Below are 12,654 nucleotides of genomic sequence, written 5' to 3'. Positions count from 1 at the left end.
TACAGCGTTATTATGGTTGCAAGACGAAAACTCGAGCAGGGAAAAAAGAACAAATTACCGGGATATAGCAAGCTTTAAAGACAAGAAGAGAACAGCGAGGGGCGGAAAGCCGGGAAAAATTGGCGACCGATGATCAGATTAGATTATGTGCTCACATGATCCCGGTTTCGGAGTGAGCTTCGGCTGTTTGGTTCAATCTTCTTTGCTCTTCTTTGGCTGCTTTTCCTTCTGCAAATTTACTATTGGTCAATCACGAGTCGACTGGACCTAATGCTGTCCGAGGATCATCTGAATTTTTATCTGATCCGAGGAAACTCCAACTATTAGTGGAGATGGTGCCGAGAAAGCGTTGGTGGGCTGACGCACTGCTCATCCCTTTCCTCATCAATTACTCCGTACTGCGTAACAGTGTCTCCATTTCCTCTGTGGATTGGCTTAGTATTGTCCTTTGAAACACTAAACAGCTCGAGTCAATACCTTAAAACTGAGATAAAGCACGCTCGATCAACAGCGTGCCATCCCCAATATGCTAACCCTACGTACACTATGTCAATGGAATTGCCTACAGGATATTCATCTCACCGTTCCAGCCTGATCGTCGATGACTCCATGATTACCGGCATCGCGGATCGAAATACTCAAAGGATCATTTGCCCGAGTGGAGTGTTTCGTCAATTCATTGTCCGTGGGTAGGTAGGCCGCAGGCAGAGACCCCCGACGTCCGACCCAGCAGCTATTACCTAGCAAAAACTTCGATTGAGCCAATAACACCAGTTCAATGGTCGAAAGGTCTTTCCAAGGTTTCCAGGGTCCATTGAGCAGCGGTGAGCGTATCGATCGACATGGAACTTTAACTTCCGTCCGGCCGCTCTCGGTGTGATTGATCTTATCTGATCGCACTAAAGCTGCACCATCTTTGGGTAGGTCGACGGTAATCCACGGATTGAAGTGGAAGGAAATGGAGTCTTCTGTTCTTTCCTGTTTGTGTTGTCTTTCTCCTAGATGATTGAGTGATTGGGTAATTACATCCCCGACGAAGTTGTCCATGAGTGATTTTGGCCGACTCACCCCACATAGCAGATTCTTATCAATCAGTGGATTCGGTTTCCCAATTCCTTTCCCAACCTCATCCCGAGCCAGAGCCGAACAACGGACTTTCGCTCACATGGCCCAGTCAGGAAGTTCCCACCGCTAGTAGTTCTTCTCGTGCTATTTGTGACGTTTGTATGAAGAATTGAACGGCGAAGAGGAAGAAATAGAAACAACCTAGTTGCCGCCATTGGACACGATCGCTTTCCGCCGCTAACCGCCGAGTTTAGACGCTCAGATTCGCTGGTGAGCCGAACATATTCGCGGGTTTCGGTTATCTTCCGTTGCAATTATACCGTACTGGGAACTGCGGTAGTATCGCATACACAGTAATAAGCCAACCTGATGACGCAGCTAACAGCAGAGAAACTATCGGCTCCATGAGGTTGCCGATCTGCTGAAGATCGGCCTTACGACATTGAACATAAAACGCCGAATCTGACTGAACAAATTGGTTCCCACAGGAAGCCGATCAATACCGAAGAGTCGGGAGTCGGGATTTGCAGTTCGCCTACAAAGCTTCCGTTCAGACTTCCAAAGGTCACGAGCTCCTATGGTTACAATATAGAATGGACCTTTTTAGCACATGAACACTACCAATTTGAGCCAAAGGAAAGTCATCGAAACATTAAATTATAAAGAATAAACTATACATCAATCTCACAGCTCTGTCAGCTGAGGAGCTCCAGCTGATGGAGGAGCAGAGTGCCTGGTTTGCACGAAGACCTTCTGCATCCCCTTGTCTCGCCTGTCGAACGCGGCATATAACTTGTCCATGTCTTCCAGACGCACCCGGTGGGTCACCATATCTAGCGGGTTGATCTCATTCTTCTGAATAAGCTCCATGAGCTGCTTCCAGTACTTGTGGACAGGAGCCTGCCCATTACCCATTAGATGAACACCTGTCTGCATAAGAGCTCCAATGTTGAAGTGATTTGTCTGCGCATCATAATTAGCTCCATTCCCTTCCGAAAACCCCTCGTGGTTAACTCACAAATCCGGCATAGACACCCGTCACACCAACACTACCAAAGGGACGAACGGAAGTGATCATTTCATTCAGCAGTTCCGATGTATCTGTCTCCATCCCAAGCAGTTGCTCGAAGTAGTGTGCCCATCCTTTGGCATACTCGCCCGCTGCACATTCCAGAGCAACGTCCGGTCCGCCTTCGACCATCTTTTGCAGCTGTGATGTCACAGATTCGCCTTTGGGCAGATTGGTGAAGTCGAGCGTCTCAACCTTTGGTGCTTTGGTCTTCACAAAATCCAATCGCCATGCACCGCTGCCTCCGTCGATCACGATGACTCTGCTGGCTCCGTGGTAGAAGCTGAACTGCGCGCACATCTGTCCGATCGGGCCGGCTCCCCAGATTGCGACGACATCGCCTTTCTTAACACCTGTGTCAACCACACAGTGCCAAGATGTCGCAATAACGTCGGATATATACAGGGCCTTCTCATCTGGCACCTCGTCCGGAATAGAAAGGAGGTTGACATCGCCATATGGGACACGGAGATACTCGGCCTGGCCGCCTGCAAAGCCGCCTGTGAAGTGAGAGTATCCGAATATGCCTATACTCGACTTAGTATGACTTGGAGTTTTGGAGCCGCGTTGAAACGCCTCTCGCTTGCTCTGTTGACTTACCTGCAGTGCGCTTCCCGTACATAGCATTGGTGAGTGTGTTCTGGTTCGTCTTCTCGCATTGAGAGGTGTTCCCTCTTTTGCAGTACCGACAACTTCCACAAGCAATTGGGAACGAGACAACAACCCGTTCTCCGACCTTGACGTTCTTCGCGTCCGGACCTACACTGTCCACAATTCCGCAGCACTCGTGACCGAGGACATCACCCTTCTGCAGCTGAGGGATAACGCCTTCAGCGAGAATAGTCATGTTAGCCTTCTAACTCACTGACCATTTTGATCAGAATTATCATCATACCGTGATACAGATGCAGATCACTGCCGCAAATAGTGCTTCCTGTCACTTTGACAATTACATCTCCGGGGTCGACCACCCTTGGCTTCGGCATTTCCACTGATGATAATGGTTAGCAATGCACAACATCTCTATCCGTAGTCGGTTCACGTTCCCGGATCACTCACCAACTTTGACTGCGTTCTTCCCTTGCCAGGTAGTCGCTTTGATCGGCTCCCCGGTCTCCACGCCGTGTTCATTTTTGTAGTTAGACACATCGGTGGTGATTGTCGCATTATCGTCATGACCGACAATCTTCTCCACCAGGTTTGCTGCCTGAGACATAGCCATTATGGGGTTGATTTTGAGGAGTTGGTAGAATACGGTTATGTTTGTATGTGTGAAGTTGCTTTAATTCATTTAGCGGGCAACCTGGACTTGTTCTTATGCTCGGCCGCAGTCCCCTATCAGGCTTGTTTCCAAGGTTGTTTGCCATCTTCCTTGGTCTTGATTGGGTTGGGACTCTCAGGTTTGGGGGGAGAACTGAACTGACATCACCATGATGCGGGTCTGACAAGAGCCGCCTTATCGCCTTAACGCCTTAAACTAAAGGCATCCCGTGCCAGAACCATGGATCACACATAACTTGGTTAGTGATCTTCGGATATCGTGATATAGTTGTCGTTGATAGAATAAACAAACTTATCCTCGGAAGTTCAGCCCCCACTCTGTCATTTATGTAGCTCTCGATCTACGCGTATTCGCCTAAGTTCGTCGAACTCTAAATACGTGTAGTATTCTCATACCTAACGCTGCATGATGTGTCAATTAATTCCTTCGACACATCCCCGACACTCCGATAGACTGATCTTGGTGAATTGGACTCACTTGGAGCAGACCCCATACCACTTCTAGCACAGCTTTGCGCTATTTGGAATACTTCCATCCGGCCAATGATATTCTTCGCGATCTCGGTTTGCCCAGAACCTCATCTTGGCTAAGGGTGGGGCATCCCAGAACCGCAGAGGCTAAGTATCCTGGGTTAAAAGCCCTCAAGCTCAGTCGGGATGCAGGCTTGTACGGCTTGGCGCTAAGCGCTAAGCTAAGGAATACGCTGGAATATAACTAGCCTTTTAGTCTCGCTGCTAGACACAGAACTTATTTAAGATGGGCTGGACACCTCCATAAATTGTACTTTAAGTCAAAATAGCTCGCAGTAAGTCCTCTGCATACTCACTATCATGACATCTACCATTGTAAAGGAAGCCGAGACCCGGTTGTTCATCAACAATGAGGTAAGGACTATCCGGATCGCATAGTCGGACATAATGGAGTAGCTTAACGCAGATGCTAACTACCACCTCACACAGTTCCGTCCGGCCTCCGATTCAGGCACCTTTGAGCTGAAATCACCGTCCACTCGTGAGACAGTTGCTCAAGGTATGTGGGCCCCTCTCTCAGACCAGCAACATCCACTGCGGGATGATCCTCACATCTGTTGCAATCAGTGCCCGAGGCGACAATCGAAGACGCAAATGTCGCAGTCGCAGCAGCCAAAGCCGCCTTCCCAGCATGGTCGGCACTGTCTCCCAACGTCAGGGGGGAATACCTGAGAAAGTTGGCCCAGTTAATACTCGAAGCTGAGGATGAGCTGGCTCATCTAGACGCTGTCTCTATGGGACGTCCTGTATCCGCCTACAAGGATGCGAAAGTCGGCGCACAGAAGCTGCAGTATTATGCGTCTGCTGGCTGGGATAACCACGGCCAGACAAGCTTGCTGACACCTGGCTTCGTCAATATGACCTTCAAGCAGCCGTTCGGTGTGGTTGCTGCGATCATTCCTTGGAATGTGCCCGTTTTATTCCTTGTTGATAAGATGGCCCCGGCTCTTGCTGCGGGGAATACCATTGTTATCAAGAGTAGTGAGAAAGCTCCGTTAACGGTAAGGGACGTCCATGCGTTTATTAAGTCAATCGACTGATCATCCCTCTTCTTTAGTGCGCCAAGGTTGCTCAGCTCATTCAGAAGATCGGGTTTCCTCCAGGTGTGGTGAACATCCTATCTGGCCATGGGCACATTTCAGGCTCCACGCTTTCCCATCACATGGACGTACGGATGATCACATTCACTGGGTCCGGAAGAGCGGGACGTCTGATTCAGCAAGCTGCAGCAAAATCGAATATGAAGAACGTGCTATTCGAGCTCGGCGGCAAGTCACCCGCCGTAATATTTGGAGATGCGGATCTCGAACGCGTAGCGAAAGAGACTGCGAACAGTATAAGATTTAACAGCGGCCAAGTCTGCATGGCCACCTCTCGAATTTACGTTCACTCATCTATCGCAGATCATTTCCTCTCGATGTTCAAGGAGAAGCTGCAAGCCATTACTCCCGGTGATCCTACCGATCCGAAGGTCGATCACGGGCCCCAGGCTGACGAAGCCCAGTTCAATGCCGTCAAAAGATTCATCGAGCTTGGAAAGAAAGATGGCAAGCTTCTCCTCGGTGGAGATTCACTTCCCGACCACGAGGGATACTATGTCCAGCCAACTATTTTCTTCGAAACGCCTGAAAATGCGCAGATCATGAAAGAGGAGATATTTGGGCCGGTGGTCAATGTTAATGTGTTTGAGAGTGAGGAGGAGGTGATCGGGAAAGTCAATGACACCGAGTATGGACTCTATGCTTCGGTTTATACACGTGATATTGAGCGGGCTTTGCGGTTTGCGAAGTCGATGGAGGCTGGGAGTGTTGGTATCAATTGTACTAGCCCGACTGGGGCTTTTGATATGCCATTTGGGGGTTGGAAGTCGAGTGGCATTGGGCGAGAGGGGATTCATTACAGCATGAACCAATATTTGGAGACAAAGACTGTGCTGATGAGGATTGGTGATTCTTGAGTTTTGTGATAGTCTGTCAGTCTGATAACTAGATGTTACTTACAACAACAATTCACCCAGCATTTCAAGAAACTTTGCCTCCAATTAGCCGCTATGCTGAACAGATTTAGCCAGTTGATGAGCCAACAGATAGCCAAATCCGTTATCGCGTCACCGGACTCGGCGATAAGCAAGGGGCGTCATCAGGTACCAGCCCCGTCGGGACTCCGCCCTCCGCCTTTTCCCCTCACGAGTCATTCCTTCCCCCAAACTCCCCTCTCACACCACACAACCACACATACGAACTCCATTAAGCCCTGCGATATGACTAGAAAGTACGGCGCGGCCCAAGGCCTCCATATGCCATGGGATTTACAACTCACCGCTGATATTCCCTTCATGCCGGAGCGCATACCTGCATCCCAGCCAGTCCGAGCTCAGGAACCGTCCGCTGATAAATCTGTCCGACCCGAGGACTACTCCAAGCCATACTGCGAGTTTATGACATCCAATCCCACAATCTTCCATGCCGTCAAATCCTTCTCCAAGCAGCTGGAAGACCATGGCTACAAGCACCTCTCCGAACGAGCGGTGTGGACCTCTGAGCTGAAACAAGGCGGCAAGTTCTATACTTCTCGTAACGGCAGCTCTTTGATTGCTTTTAACATTGGTTCCAAGTACGAGAGCGGCAACGGCGTCGCTATCGTCGCTGGCCACGTTGATGCCCTGACTGCCAAGCTGAAGCCCGTGTCCAAGCTACCGAACAAAGCAGGCTTCGAGCAGCTTGGAGTTGCCCCGTACGCTGGTGGACTCGGCCCTACATGGTGGGATCGTGATCTCGGCATCGGTGGTCGGGTGCTCGTCCGCGATCCGGAAACTGGCAAGGTTGAGAATAAGCTGGTTAAGCTTGACTGGCCTATTGCTCGTGTGCCTACTCTCGCTCCGCACTTTGGTTCTCCTGCAAATGGCCCATTCAATCCGGAAACTCAGATGGTGCCCGTAATTGGCATCGACAACTCTGATCTGTTTGGACCCTCCAAGGTCGATGCTAGTGACATCAAGTATGGCAAGTTTGCCTCGACCCAACCAGAGAAACTCGTGAAGATCATTTCGAAGGAGCTTGGTATCACGGACTACAGCACTATCGTCAGCTGGGAGTTAGAACTCTTCGATACCCAGCCTGCGCAGCTCGGTGGCTTGGAGAAGGATATGATCTTCGCCGGTCGCATCGACGACAAGCTCTGCTGCTATGCTGCCCAGGAGGCTCTCATTGCTTCATCCGATGACACATCGCCCGGTATAGTGAAGATGGTCGGTATGTTTGATGATGAAGAGATTGGCAGCTTGCTCCGACAAGGTGCTCGATCGAACTTCATGGGCAGCGTCATTGATCGGATCACCGAGGCCTTCGCAAAGGACAACTACGGCCCCAACCTTCTTTCCCAAACGGTGGCCAACAGCTTCTTGGTGTCTTCGGATGTCATCCACGCAGTGAACCCGAACTTCCTGAACGTCTACCTGGAGAACCATGCGCCTCGCCTTAATGTTGGTGTCACGGTGTCTGCCGACTCCAATGGACATATGACGACCGACAGTGTCAGTGAGGGCTTCATCAGGCGGGTTGCAGAGCGTTGTGGGTCAACCCTGCAGGTTTTCCAGATTCGCAATGACTCTCGAAGCGGTGGCACTATTGGGCCTATGACGAGTGCTCAAATCGGTATGAGGGCTATTGACTGTGGTATCCCGCAATTGAGTATGCACAGCATTCGTGCCACTACTGGAAGCTTGGACCCTGGTCTGGGTGTCAAGTTGTTCAAGGGATTCTTTGATCACTACGAAGAGGTCGACAAGGAGTTTGCCGATTTTTAGATTTTTGGTTACGAGCCTTTGCGCAGGTGAGATAGAGCGCAATTTCCGTTTTCGAAGCCTGATTAAGGCGGACCTTTCCGTTGTTTCATGTCTCAGGCCAAATATCAGCCCACTGAAAAGTGACTTGGATCTGTGACTCTTGCTCTTTGGTATTAGACTATCTGCCTGGTTCTATTGCTGTATCTCGACTATACCTATACCTATCCAACGATATCCACACATTCATCCCACCCGTATCCTTAAAGTAACTCAAAGAAAATGAAAATGAACGCTAACCTAGCCATCACCAGGTTGTATGAGCATGCTGCGGCTGACAAAAGAACAAAAACAAATCCCTCCAACCATTATATCATACCCTACGCCGCAAGAGTGCCTGCATGATCAAAGTCCATTATGTGCGTGGGTGTCTATAAGCCAAATTAACGCAGCGGCGAATCCACTGAACACGAAGGATGATGATGCGTCCGCACACGAGGATGAGCCTCTGGCACTGAAGCGACCTGCGTCAATTCCCGCGTCAATCCTTTCTTCTCTTCCTCCTCAGACCCAGGCTTCTTGAAGCCGGACCCAGGTACAAGAGCGAGAATCCGCTCCGGGTCCCCGGCGCCGTACTCGGCTTCTTCGACGGGCGGACTGATTGTCGCCTCGTCGCCGTTCCATGTAGTGCGCTGGGTTGTGTTGATGGTGGTGCCGTAGGTTGGGCGACTGCCCTGGAATGTGGTTATCATTCCTGGGAAAAGGCGGGCGAGGAGGGGCTTTAGGGTTGGGAGACAGGCGCAGATTATGCCCGTATTGCATTCGACGGCAGACCAGGCTGCGGCGCCGACGTTGTCGTCTTGTGGCGTGGCAATGTTAGCTTCGCTTTTGGGGTGTGAGTCATGGTTCTGGAAACATACAGGTTGGGTCGGAGGAGTCTGATATTTTCTTTAGACTGATGAGGCGGACGATGCTGGTTATGCAGACGCTGAGGGTGGGCATATTAGCTGCTGAACTTCTTGAAGCTCTCCGTCTTGTGCTGGGGAACTCACAAGCCACCAAGGCCGAACATGATCATCAGCGCGATTTTCTGCCTTCGGGGCAAGTCGATTGCCATCAAAGCTGGGATTGGAATAATCAGAATTGCGATGTCGGTTGTGATGTGCATGCTAGCATTCGAGAACCACAGCCCGGGCTTGCTGAGACAGAACCCTTTGATTGAATCGTCCCAAAACTTGGCGACAGGGACGCAATTGAAGAATGCGCTGATCACCGCCCATGTTCCATAGACACCGAGGACAGTGATCATAATCCAGCAGACGATACGCATGCGCCGAGTAGGGAAGACTCGGAAGTACTGCAACAGAATTGAGGCCTTGGCGCAGAGGACTGCGGCATTGTAGAAAGGAATGGTGAGCCAGAAGGCCTGTTTGGTCTCTGTCAATCTTGTGCTCAGTTGACGATGGCTTAGAGCAAACTCACCTTCATCTGTCGCTCGAGAATATGCGGTGGAATATCTTTCAGGTGCACTCCCATTCCGCTGACGGCTTCTATGATATCGAGAGCCATGAAGACGTATGAATTTACCTGGACATGAATATCAGTGCCTGGTCGTCTGCAAGGTCGAAACACCGAACTTACCAATGCAATCATGACCATCCAATCATTCCCTTCTACTCGCCTCATAAGTTTGATTCGAGTGAACATCCTCATAGCCACGAAGCATGTTGCCAATGCCGTAAACACAACGCTGACTGTCAACCCTTGTGCACCACGAGGGGACATATAAACACCACCACCTCGCTGAAACTCATCGCGGATCTGTAACAAATTCATTATGAAGCAGATGTTAGGTGGCAAAGTCGATTAGGGCAAAGAGAAGTATGGCTATCCCCGAAGGAAACACTGCCCAATCTGGGGAAAGCCTCACTGACCAGATCAATAATGAATGCTCTTGATCCGATCTACAACAAATGAAAAAGCGCACGAACGAGCGATAAGAGAACAATCTCTCAGTCCACTAAGAAAGAAGGGGAAAAGCAGTCTAAGAGGACATCGCCTTATTATTATAATCCACGCATAAATTCAATGCACAGTAGATCCATAAACAATGCCCCCGAAACTCAACAGCCAGAGATGAAATCCACTATCCCTTTTTGAGCAGAAAGAGCACCGACTCAATTGCAAGAACTTGCATGATGTCTCTCCTCGCCCCGGATGAGCGGGCTAGTGCTTTAGACGTAAGACAGGGAGTCCAGTCTGGAAGAGCGTGTTCGCAAGGGGCTGCATGCAAACAACGAATGAGGTGCAGAGTTGGCGACAAGACTCGAGACCGTACATCTGTAAATGCAGATGATGTTGGCTTCTCAATCTTAATATCTTCTTTCTTTTTCTTTCTCTTGCTTTTTCTTATGCTTTTTCTTTTCTTCCCTGTCATTGAGTTACCCTGTGTGGTCGTGGCTGTTGAAGGGAATTTCTTTCACAACGAGGACCCAAATTTCACATCAGACAGGGTCTTTGATATATCAATTTCCCACATATTCATCTGAACCCTATCGAGACCCTTACTCCTTCGGTCTGGAGGGTTCTGAATGGTCAGATTAAGAGACCAGTCGTTGATCGGGTCGATCGCGTATGGACCGATCCGCCCCCGAGCCACCGATCAAATCGATTCTGCATTGTGCATAGGGCCAGCTTTGTCATGAAGATTGATGCAGAGTTAACTCTATCTTGTCGTTATCTACGAACTATCGCTTGTCGTTCCCTAGCTGGGGATATTTCTATACTCATTCAAGGAGATGATTCCAAATCTCTCAGCCATCATGTCGGTCGTGGGATGTACGTGTCTACTATTGTCATTTACTGTTTACAAACAGCTCGGAGATCAGCTCGTTTGGCGTCCGACCATCTCCGACTGTGAAACGGTAAACTGGAGAAGAATTGATGGCAATCGAAGACGCTGACAGGGGCTTGGCGACGCTGTTGTAGCAGATCCAACCAACTCTAGTCGACTACGAAGTACCTATGTATCGATCTTCTTATCAGCCATCTCACGGCGTTTAAGTCACCTACAAACAGCGACTCGGCCGTGCAGATCAGCTAATCTCAAAGGAACTTAAATTGTGTGATGACTCGCATCCGTATCGTGGTTATGCGCGTCAGTGGGAGAGAGCCCCATAGATCATATCGAAGACCCCGCTAGACAATAGAACCGCCTTGTAAACGGGGATGACGGGGATAAAGAAGACTCCGACTTCCAAGCTCTTGGGTCATGATCTTCCACCGTGCGTGATCTCGATCAATCAGAAAGTGGCCCGATCATCTGGCTCTCTTCGTGGTATACATCATTCAATCGACTGTTAGCTCATACTCCGCGGTCCTGCCCCTCATATTGTTACCTCGGAGATCCAAGCCATGATTTTAGCAATATTGAGTCAGTCTCAATATTTGACGTAGAGATGCAGAGCCCACAGTGTCCAATGTCTCAATTTTGCAAGTTAGGGCTATTCAATGACGCTCATGACGCACGGTCCACGGATCGCCGGTTGTGTAAGGAGGTTGTTCTCTATCGACCAAACTATGTCACCACATGGCCACTGAAGAAGACAGCGTGTGCAATTGGACATCCAATAATGACAGGAATGAGGAATTTGGAAAACATGAAATCGAGTCCCCTATTATAGTACCAGCCACATCCGCTTGAAAATGGGGTGGCTGTTCCCTTAAGGGATGGCCCGTTACCCACAGCCTGGGACCTGGTCCTGGGCGCACCAAAAGACTAAAGCTTCGCGTTTTCTTTGAGGCGAACCTAACCTTCTGGCTGATTAAACTCTGATCGCCTCTGAAGAATGGGGCTTCGGGCTCCGTGTGGCCCAGGAACACGATGTTGAACGTGTTATCGTTGGTGGCTTCGGTTAGTCGCGTCTAACAAAGGAAACGCTGCTAACCGTGCGTTTCAGACCGCGGCAACCGGCCGAAGACTGATGATGTCCAGGAGGTGCCGTTTATATTTGCGTATTGATCAGCACTTTAACTTTGGAATTTGTCGTTCCCTGTTTGTGGCTTGACACGTCCCGCTGATGTGGAGTTGAGGGTGTTGATATGTCACATCCAGTCATCCACCCACTACGTACCAGGCAGCTACCAGGCACCGGGGCTTTCTCTTTGTTTGTACTCCGTACTCCGTAGATGGGGTCAATTGGATATTGGATAACAATCAGTGTGTTCCTATCCTCGCCTTAACGATGGAGATGAAAGTTTCGATTTCTCGTCGATATGCACTGCAGGTCCTAGAGCGGAGCTGCATGGTATGCATGTTTCCTTGATTGCCGTGGGGTTTGCATGGCAGCTCAGCTCTTGTCATCTCAGTCAAACGATAACTGAGGAAGGTATGCGTTTCTCTTGCTCGTAATGTTCATTGTTTCGAGATCTTGTTTGAAAATAAGATTACCACAAGACCTATTACCACGTTGAGCAAACATGATAGTCAGTTTAGTCGCCATGTTTGGGAACGGGCTACGCTAGCACGGATAGATTCATGGATACCTGGTCTAGTCCACGATGTCATGGGATAGCAATATCTCTTTCTACGCCTCTGTGAAACCTCCCCTTTATCACTGCGCGTTCATGCTGCAAGTCGCCGGATATGAATCCGGACTATTGAATTCACACAATCGATTGGAATCGGCTCCACGTGAATTGACCGCTGGTTCTCGTGCTTTTGTTCGTGGTTTCGCGGACATGGAGATGTCAAGCTTTGTCTTGCACATCCACAGTCAGAGAATGCTTGTTGTGATGTGCTCCGGTGACAATGACGTACTGTTAGACCCCTGCTGTCCATCCGTGGACAAAGGGTCACAACTTTCACTTCTCAAGTCGATGTCTCCCTTCACCACTTTGTTATGAGATCACAGCTTCGGGTTTTAAA

At 49.6% G+C, this 12,654-nt stretch overlaps 4 protein-coding genes across 4 annotated transcripts; 2 read left to right on the top strand and 2 right to left on the bottom strand.

Annotated features, from left to right (window-relative positions):
* Positions 1-1,749: 1,749 nt before the first annotated feature.
* Positions 1,750-3,356, bottom strand: N7515_000438 (zinc-dependent alcohol dehydrogenase; the record flags this gene model as incomplete). Its single annotated transcript, XM_056661182.1, has 5 exons — positions 1,750-2,028; positions 2,084-2,661; positions 2,735-2,962; positions 3,030-3,125; positions 3,194-3,356. 5 exons carry the CDS (start codon positions 3,354-3,356, stop codon positions 1,750-1,752), a joined length of 1,344 nt encoding a protein of 447 aa, XP_056526348.1.
* Positions 3,357-4,246: 890 nt separating this feature from the next.
* Positions 4,247-5,903, top strand: N7515_000437 (aldehyde dehydrogenase family protein; the record flags this gene model as incomplete). Its single annotated transcript, XM_056661181.1, has 4 exons — positions 4,247-4,300; positions 4,376-4,445; positions 4,514-4,947; positions 5,004-5,903. The coding sequence occupies 4 exons, from the start codon at positions 4,247-4,249 to the stop codon at positions 5,901-5,903; spliced, it is 1,458 nt and encodes a 485-aa protein (XP_056526347.1).
* A 303-nt stretch (positions 5,904-6,206) lies between these two features.
* N7515_000436 (M18 family aminopeptidase) lies at positions 6,207-7,751 on the top strand (the record flags this gene model as incomplete). The annotated part of the gene is made up of 1 exon (XM_056661180.1): positions 6,207-7,751. One exon carries the CDS (start codon positions 6,207-6,209, stop codon positions 7,749-7,751), a length of 1,545 nt encoding a protein of 514 aa, XP_056526346.1.
* Positions 7,752-8,107: 356 nt separating this feature from the next.
* Positions 8,108-9,563, bottom strand: N7515_000435 (uncharacterized protein; the record flags this gene model as incomplete). Its single annotated transcript, XM_056661179.1, has 6 exons — positions 8,108-8,158; positions 8,222-8,586; positions 8,648-8,715; positions 8,780-9,153; positions 9,210-9,314; positions 9,369-9,563. The coding sequence occupies 6 exons, from the start codon at positions 9,561-9,563 to the stop codon at positions 8,108-8,110; spliced, it is 1,158 nt and encodes a 385-aa protein (XP_056526345.1).
* Between the last annotated feature and the right edge of the window lie 3,091 nt (positions 9,564-12,654).

This window comes from Penicillium bovifimosum (assembly GCF_028826915.1).
Source record: "Penicillium bovifimosum strain IBT 22155 chromosome Unknown utg000001l_segment0_segment0, whole genome shotgun sequence".
In the NCBI taxonomy this organism is placed as follows: domain Eukaryota; kingdom Fungi; phylum Ascomycota; class Eurotiomycetes; order Eurotiales; family Aspergillaceae; genus Penicillium; species Penicillium bovifimosum.
Note: the sequence above shows the minus strand (reverse complement) of the source record. Positions and strands in the feature narration are given on the sequence as shown.